Source organism: Gymnogyps californianus, chromosome 20 (genome assembly GCF_018139145.2).
Source record: "Gymnogyps californianus isolate 813 chromosome 20, ASM1813914v2, whole genome shotgun sequence".
Classification (NCBI taxonomy): Eukaryota; Metazoa; Chordata; class Aves; order Accipitriformes; family Cathartidae; genus Gymnogyps; species Gymnogyps californianus.
In genome coordinates, this window is record NC_059490.1 from 9,326,029 (window position 1) to 9,335,013 (window position 8,985).

The 8,985-nt window shown below is 38.8% G+C and overlaps 1 protein-coding gene across 4 annotated transcripts; it reads right to left on the minus strand.

The window, feature by feature from the left end:
* Nucleotides 1–2,531: 2,531 nt before the first annotated feature.
* Nucleotides 2,532–8,533, minus strand: TUBD1 (tubulin delta 1). 4 transcript variants are annotated; one of them, XM_050908999.1, is made up of 8 exons: nt 8,343–8,533; nt 7,603–7,750; nt 6,930–7,146; nt 6,158–6,389; nt 5,171–5,335; nt 4,346–4,486; nt 3,643–3,826; nt 2,532–2,634 (listed from the first exon to the last, which is right to left on the minus strand). In XM_050908999.1, exons 1-8 carry the CDS (start codon nt 8,512–8,514, stop codon nt 2,532–2,534), a joined length of 1,362 nt encoding a protein of 453 aa, XP_050764956.1. In that variant the 5' UTR covers nt 8,515–8,533. The 4 variants fall into 4 exon arrangements, with proteins under 4 accessions (XP_050764956.1, XP_050764957.1, XP_050764958.1 ...); XM_050909000.1 differs by lacking the exon at nt 5,171–5,335; XM_050909001.1 differs by lacking the exon at nt 3,643–3,826 and having other exon boundaries at nt 2,532–2,632; nt 4,328–4,486.
* Nucleotides 8,534–8,985: the final 452 nt, after the last annotated feature.

An 8,985-nucleotide genomic window follows, 5' to 3' on the forward strand; every position in this document is an offset into this window, starting at 1 on the left:
CCAGCTCCAAGCTGCCCGGAAGTGACTTAGTGGGAGGAAAAAAAAAATTAAATATCACAAATAATATTCTATAAAAAAAGTCTTATGTAGTTTTGAACTTCCAAACAACTCAAATTTTACTGAGCAGTATAGGGCTTGAAGTATGGCTGGATAGTTGAACTATGATTATTGTGTCTTCCCCTTTTGAGAGGGAGTTCCTAAAACAGGAATTAATGGAGCTGAGTGAAAACAGAAAGCAAACCAGACTGAGTTGTTGGATTATGTACTGTGGTCTGCAAGAAGAATATTGTCAAAATGTTTTGTCATAAATGTCAAGTGTCTTTTTGTAAGTTACTGGGTATATTTACCCTATCTGCTCTCTCCTCTTTGCCTTCCCTCTTGTGTTCTCCCCACCCACCCCACAAATGATCCTCACTCCCCTGTATATTTAATGATATAGCTATTGAAGTCAATATAGCTCTTAATTTACACAGGTAATTTTTCTGCATGAACTAGGACTAGACTCTAAAATGTGCTGAAGGTTGCCCTACTACTAACAGGCAGTTGAAACTTTTTTTTTTGGAAGGCATGAGAGATTAACATTGCTTGTCTATAAGCTACTGTCAAATTTATCAGAATCCACAACCATGCTGGTGATCAGCTATTACTATGGGTGTATTTGAGCAATTGAGACCTTCTTAGCCTCAGTACTTACTTATTTTCTTCAGATTCAATCATGCAGTTACTTGCATCTTGTCAAGAAGTCTGTTTGCCATTCCAGGGGTCTTGTGCCAGAGCTGCTTTGAGAACAGGTGCTCCGGGGGGGGCAGGTTTTAGTGCTTCTGTACCTGGCCTGAACAAAAGTGAAGGGGTAAATGAAACCAGGAAAGGAAAGGACAGTAATACAGAGTGTCTGCTGTGCTCTAACTGAAGCCTGGCAGAATTACATAGTCACTTCTGCATCTACCACTGTTAATTCATTAAAGATTTAAAATCTAAATCAGAATCTCTTAACAGGGCAAGATTTCCATGTGGGCATCATTAGCCATATCGTAAATGTCTTTAACATATTTAGCATCATACTATGTGCGTGCTCATCTTTTTAGTTAAAAGGTCAGAGGCCTGGCATGAAACAGCACTAAAACCTAAAGGGAAACTATGAGATTTGACCACTTGTCAAGGGAAAAGTCCTTGAGACTGAGTTTTTAACTTTTATTTTTGGCATACCTATTTAATAGTGAGTGGGATTATTTCCGTGGGAGAACAGTGTGACATGGGGGGAGGAATGGCAAGAATTCCAAAAGCTCTCCCTACCATTAAGTGAAAAGCTAACAGAGGCAGAAGAAAGCTCGGTGTTACAACATCATCCTTAATTCTACCGTACTCTTTTCTTTTCTAAGCATCCAGCCTGTGCCCCCCCAAGCTATGGCAATCCCTTCCTCCTGTCGGGCTGGTGCAGCTGGGTGTTTGCAGGCTGCAGCTTCACAGGGGCACCACCTTGTGGTCGTGGTAAAATGTGTGCAAAAACGAGCCCGTTTCTTAAATCGCCTTTGGAAATTCTACAATCTATTGTATTTATTATATATTACAGGCTCTTACATCTGAAACCTACCAGCAATTCTCCTCCCAAATATGTTTAAATAAATAACAAATTAATTAAAAAAACCTACCTGCTTCTAACCTAGAGGAAGAAGAGCAAGAGTTGTAGTTTTGCTTAAACCTATGGTTCACCTATAACAAACAGCCAAGACCTCTGATGTGCTTTAGGGATTTTTTTTTTTTCCCCCAAGTGGTGGGGAACACCACTTGAAAACCTGGCACAGTGAAATGGCCAGAAAAGCGTATAATTAATTATAATCTCTAATATAACTTGAGGATGACAGGAAAATGAAGAACCCTTCATACCTTTCTTTAAAAGATGGTTCAAAACTTCTGCCATTTTGTCAAGGTTAAGGCCCTTAAAACAGAATTTAAATCTTACTTTGCTTTAAAGGAACAGGTGGCACACTATCGTATCTTGGATGATACCCAAATGGAGTTTGGAGTAATAATTCTGATACTGTGCATTTTTATCAATATTGAAGCATTCTTAGGGCGAAGTGTTATCAAGAAAAATTCAAATTGGAGGATCAGGAATGCCTTACTACTGTAGTCAAGCACACATTTAATTTTTATCACATATTAGTTCATGATAGTTTAGCTGCTGAGAGTTTAGCCTGGAGAAAAATCCTTCTGTATAGACATTCTTTATGAAAAACATCCAAGTGCCAAAAATGATGTTCAGAGACTTAGCTACAGTACATAGCAAATGTATTGAAAAATAGCTATTTATTAGATATATTAAATATGAGTAATACCTGCCCATATGAATATATTCAGTTCGGATTCAGTTCTTACTATTCTAACACACACACACTGCTTACAAGACTGAAAAATAGCTACAGTCCAGTAATTTGTATACTTCAGGAAGTTGATGGAAGGTTTTCCAGCGCTGGGTTCTTTCAGGAAAGCTCTGTCAGACCATTTAAAAAAAAAAAAAAAAAAAAAAAAAATCAAAGGATGGTGTAACTGGAGATAACTTGTTCCAGAGCTGTGAAGCTGTCCAGGAAATCTTCCTCTTCGATTCCAAATTTAGTGTACTGGTGAATATAGGCTCTGTGTGTTGAAGTCACAGTAGGAAAATGGGTAAGACATTAGAAATCAGTGAAGAATCTGACACATGAAATCAGATTGTAAAAATTTCAAATGAAGGTTGGTTTCCACCCAATAACCATGCTGATTAGTTTCTACTGTGCTGTCTTGAACTCATTTTGTAATTCAGGTAAGTCATGACTTGTTTCTAATAGGTTTTACAACTTTGTGTATTGCTTAAGGAAATGAAATTGCAGCTAACAAAATTGGGCTAACTGGGAAATGGAAGGAGAAGTGATTATTAAATGAGAAAAGTAATTTATAGATTTGAGATGCAAAGCCTAAACCCGTATGTGCAGGATAGCTTGCTTCTCATCACTGGTGTTTTTGTAACAGGTGGTAAAACTAGGAGCACAGCTAGTGGCAGCAGTTTCCCTCTTTTGGCTTTTAATAGCAGAATTCCTGTGCTAGAAACTCATCGTTAGCAGACATCTGCTGTGACATGCAGTAACCTTGGCTTCATGATGATCAAAGTAGAGAGGCAATTCTTTTCTAGATTTCTTGGTTCTGATGAAAAATCAAACTAATAGCATGGGAGCCTTAGTAAACACACAAATCCCCTAAATGCTTCTGAACTGAGCCGGGAACGTTTTTCCCGGACTGTGCAGCATGTCTGTACACAATTTAGAAACTATATGATCAGTAAAAGAGTTTCTATATGTTATTTTTAGAATGGTCACATTGGAATGCACTAAATTTGGGGAGTTTTAGTACTGAGAAAATAGTCAGACTGACAGCGCTAGAATATGTGGTCTCACTTATCCACAGAATGTAAGCACTGTTCTGTGTTCCTCACCGTGCCATCATGTTTCAAGCATAAAAACGTTTCCACTAAAGTGTGGGAACAGTCTTCATGCTTGTTCACCATTACTTTACTTTGCTGAAGGAGCGAGCTGTATTTACAATGATTTTGCTACCACCGAAGATATTGGCAGTTATTAATGAAGTACCAGCAAAATTATATTCACTTACTTAGAAGCAAACATGTTCCAAGCTTTTCCTACAACATTGTCGAGAGGTTTCAGCAGGAACTGGCTATTGCTGACCAAAGCAGCAGACTTTTCGTACTTGTTAAATGCTCTTGGTGTTTTCCATGCATTAAAAGCATCCTCAGGGTTTAGCCATGATGTATATAATGAGGGATCTCGGAAACTTCCTGTAGCAGAAATAAGACAGCCCTTTTGACAAATGTAAAGCTACAAGCTCTGACATCTTGATCTCAGTAGTCCTGTGTGACCTAATCAATTCAGGCCTTGAGAAAAATCTGCAGAGTGGTCAGCCTGTTGAAAATATAACTGTTTTAAACAGATTCATTAGATTATCTAGAAACATACTCTTGTATCTGTACTTCATCTGCAAGCTATGCTCATCACTCCAGAAGCAGCTAAATATATTTTCAGACAATATAGCCAAGAATTCTATCATATATACAGACTTCAGTCTCTTCCTCCTTCCCTGAAGTGCTTCAGGAAACACAGAAGTCGGTTGTAAATACAACAGCCCTAAGCGATTAGACAACGTGGCCTTGGACATTAAAATGTTTCTAGAGGGAATATTGACCTTAGTAGTCAAATATGTGGCCTTGGCATTTTTTCACTTTCATCAGATATGGCTGCAAAGAAAACAGTGAGATGTGAAACAAGAATCACTGAGGTACCGTGTTTTCCCTTCTTACCTAAGTCTACGCTGTGCATATCTTTTCCCCGCAGGATAACCAGGTTGGCAATGGAAGTATTGAACTGCAGCGGCTTGTTTGTGGAATGACTGGAGGGGATGGAGGAGCCTAGACGTGGTGGTCGTACTTGCCAATCAATACCTATGAGATTTTGGCAAAAAAGATATAAAGGAATGTTTCATGAAATATGGATTCAGACTAGCTGAAGAGTCAGATGGTAGCTAATGCTGTGCCCCAAGCTGAGATCGTATTAGAGTTTGTAGCTTCTGCACGTTAGTTAAGCAGCAATTACACAAATCTCAGAGAAAAACAGTGCTAATCCAGCAGTATTTGCCTGGTAGTCACTAGTCTTACCAGAGAAAATGGATACTTGTTTCTATACTTAGCAATCTGCCAGCCCATTCTTTGCATAGACTGAATTCCCCATGTAAATGATACAGGAGAGCTAAGCATGATTTTTATTAGTAGGAGGTGTAAAAAGCATAGCAGAACTAACTATCCAAGGAATGTTCCAAATGAATCATGTAAATTAAGTGCATGGCCAAAACCTGTTGGTTTGTTTTGCGTATTTTCAATAGTTATAATTAACTGAGAGGTCTGGGAGGAAAAACAGGAGCAAGCCGGGAGCCGCTGTGGCAGCTGAGTGAATAGTTGAAGGAGCAGCTGGCTATGTAAAGGCAAATTCCTGCTGTCTGAGGGCAGCAACTCGTTTCTGAACTGACTAAAGCTAGTCAATGAGCTCCACAAAACAATAAGCTTTATTTCATCTGTAAAAATGTATGCTTAAAGAACGATGGATACTGGAGATGAGTGAACGCTTTTTACCTTCCTCCATTTTAGCATTAGCAATGAGCATCTGCCTTAAATGTTTGATGAGTCCAGGCCAACTGAATGTGCTATAAGCGAGGGAGTTTTCAGGCATCTGAGGTATGTTACGAAGACCCAACATCTTGAATTCGGGATGTGGAACTAACGTCTCCATTAAGTCTCCTGAAAAAAGAAATTAACAGCTGCTCATGTTTGACAAAAATATTGCATAGGCTAGCTAAAATAGGAGAAGAGTGTGAGGAATTTTGCAAAGATCTAGCAATTTAAGGTAAGAAACAAAGGAGGATATATAAAATTTTAATTTGACAAATGCATGGACACACATCAGACAAAATAATGGAAACTTGCTACGTACTACCAAGTTCCATACAAGCATGTTAGTAGCTCTTGTTTCGCAATTTAGGCTTGTCTCACTTTATAGTCTAGCTCCAAATCTCAAAGACCCTATGCATTGCTAAAGAGATTGACAGACGTGAAATTTTAATTTTACAAGCAAAACTCTTGGCAATATGGCTAACTTTCTCTAATTCCTTAAAAATACAAATGTCAGCCTGTTGCTTGTTGCTACCAAGTTGTATGCTAGCCTGTCTTCTGCCTGAGCAAAACACAAAACTTTCATTTTTTTCAGTTTATACAAACTTCTAACCTAACGTGAAATGTAAAACTCAGTCCAAAATTACTGTCCTGCACAAATTTCCTCTGAAATGTAAACAGGTACAAGGGTGTCTGTAATCACTTGAAAAAGGAGAAACAGGGTTCTTTTGGTAAAGAATGAAACCAGAAGCTGGGGGATCTATTTTTGACTCTGCTACAAAATTGCGATTGAACTTCTAATTTAGTCTTTTGCTTCACTTTTCCTATCTTAAAACTTGGGATGTATCCGAATACTTGAGTAAGGAGACTGAAGAACTTAAATTCACAACATGAAATGATTACAGAAAGATGTGTGAGAATGCATTAGGCAGGTATATTACAGTTAGATACCTAATGGGTTTCTGCTATAGTGTAAGCCTCCTCCTGCAGTGTAAGTGGGCTGGAAAACACTCCCCAGCTGATGTGCAATGACTTGATTTACATCCCTGAAGGAGATCTGTTTAATATTCATCAGCTGAGCACAGATCTTGTGGACAACATCATTTTCATGAACAAGAAGGGCATCTGATGACTGGTACAGATGCGACAGAGTCAAAACAGAGTTGTAGTTTTGAACAATGACCTGGAAACAAACAAACAGAAAACCACACACAAATGAGACGCAAAGAACTTAATCTCTCTCTAGTTTATAATCCTCTGGCTACTGTCATTTCCTCAGTTATGATTTAGGACGTGATTCATTTTCTTTGCCGAAGTGCAGAATGAGGTCAGGAGCTAGCAGAGCTTTTTCATGGAAAGAGAGCAAGGCCTGTGAAAATCATGTTATCCATCTCACTTCATACAAACATGCTAGAATAAAATCTGTCTGGGAACTGATTATAATGCTGAGATACTATTATAACAGGAGATTGCTAGTTAGCTAATAGAGCTTCTCATGAAACTGCGTTATACTTCAGCACTTATCAAGAGGGGTTTTTTTGGTGAAACGACGTACCAAATATTAGGCAAACAATTCATTAGCTGTGTTACTTCCTGTCATGTTGAACTTTTAAAAAGTAAAATGTACCTCTTTTCTAGTTTATTTCAGTTGCAGATATTTTATGTTTAAAAGTAAACAGTGATTAGAAACTTGTAGAGTATCTCTGGGAAACACGACATTCACCTCACCAGTGCCGTAGGGCCAGATAACATGGTTTAGTATAAATGAGGTTGGAAAAGCATCTCTCAAACACTGGGTCACAAATGCTCCCAAGCCAGATCCCGTACCACCAGCCATGCTCATTATTGTGAAAAATCCACCGAGTCGATCGCACTTCTCTGCTTCTTTTTGCACCAGATTCATTATTACTTCTTTGTGTCTAGGCCCGTGAACAGAATAACTGTTGAATAACAGACAAAACAGTGAGACATGGCAGGTTATATCAAAATAAAAGCAGCAAGGTGAAGCTATTCATAAAGCATACTTTTCTTATTATTATTTATATAACCTCGCATTATGTTGTCCATTCTGTCGGCAGTAAACAATCCTCAGCTGCGACATTTATTTTGCACAACAGCTGTTTATAAACTGTGCTTATTGTTTCCTAGTCTTAAATCAAATATATTCACTCTATTCTAAAATGTTCCATTTTCACCGTAAATATCAATTTCACCTTGCAAAAAGCAGTTTAGAAATTTTGCTGCTGTATATATTGCTACTCTAACTTAAAAATAAATCAAGTTAATGTTACATACTCTGTACCTTGCACAGCTGCAATAGTACTACTCCTAGAGAGTCTAGACAGCTCATTAGCCTCTACAGTTCCCTTAGTGAAGCTTGAAACAATTGTTCATACCCATTTGCCCAGTTGTTCCCAGACCCTTGCTTCTGACAGAAGTGCGACCGATCGTCGTATTTCCAGCAGCCAGACCTGGCAGCCATTGATAAAGTTTGGCTGATTACTTTAGGTTCCATGTCAACAAGCACAGCCCGGGCAGCGGGTACTGGATAGGAAGAAAAACAAAACTAAGAATAATGTGCCAATATTAGAACTTGTTTACGTACGATGGCTGGACTTTCACCACGGCCCAAACTGTATTCCTCCCAGCCACATAAGCCAAGCTATGAATGGGACAGTACAGGCAGGTACAGAAAAGAGGACTTGGCAATGCCCTGGATTTCTGGTGAACCATCTCTTGTTCCAAAGACAAATCTGAACTCTAGAGACCATAGATCTTGCAGGAAAGAAACCACATAATGTGTTTGATAACACCAAATTTAGATACTCTGGGTCCTACTCCATGGTATGATCTATCTACTGTAGAAAATGCAGATGTTTGCAAGGAAAGATTATGTATGCATATATGCTCAGTTTCTAGCTGTGTTACTGGCAGACTTGCTCTGTGGTCTCAGACACTTCACTGGTTTTGCTTCCATGGTTGTTAGCAATGTTGTGAAGGCAGAGGGTTGTGACAATTCTTCAAGACTGAAGGTAAAACTCATTCTTCAACTGAAGGTAAAAGACTTTCGTTATTTCTGTACTCTTATCTGTATTAGGCTGCAAACCAGACCCTCTGTGGGAAACAAACACTGTACCTTCAGATTCCTCCTCGCAGAAAAAACGTTCTTTGCAAGCATCATGGTAGGATTCATTCTCCTTCTTAGAACACAACCCATGTGTGCCATGGACGTCACTGCAGATAGCATTAAACACCTCATGACCGATTTGATTACCACACTGACCAAGCTGGACTGTGACTATTGACATTCTTAGTCACTTTGTATTTAAGCCTAAAAAAGAAAAGTATGCCTTTAGTAACTGCAGAAAAGAGAGGGGGGAAAAAGTTCTGACAAGTAGATTTCTGATCAGTTTTGCAGTTTTTTTGAGAACCTCTAGTGAGAAGGAAAAGGCTACGCTACAGCCACTGGCTATTTCTGGGGAAAAGCAGACTCTCAGCACTTTTCTGCTGAATGTCAGAAGAATGCAGATGGCAGTTTACAGGAAATCAATCTGTTTACTGTGGCTATACATCTGGAGGGAGCTGAAACCAACCATACAGCAAGAAAAACCTTTGTTTTTTTACTTTTGCTTAGTAAGGCAGGATAGAAACAAATAATTTTAACTCAAAACAAAGTTATAGGATTAGGCTGTAAAAACATAACAAGCATAATAAGAAATGTGAAGCCTGTTAAAAAATCTAGCTGATTTCCAGTCCTGTACTGCTATGGGCCTGATGCC

Bases quoted from the DNA above. Each gene is read 5' to 3' on its own strand.
- TUBD1 (XM_050908999.1), bottom strand. From the start codon at position 8,514: ATGTCAATAGTCACAGTCCAGCTTGGTCAGTGTGGTAATCAAATCGGT. The intron at 5,336-6,157 runs GTATCTAACTGT...TTCTTTTTTCAG, and splicing joins CTATAGCAGAAACCCATTAG to GAGACTTAATGGAGACGTTA. The intron at 3,827-4,345 runs GTAAGAAGGGAA...TTTCTGCTACAG, and splicing joins TATGCACAGCGTAGACTTAG to GAAGTTTCCGAGATCCCTCA.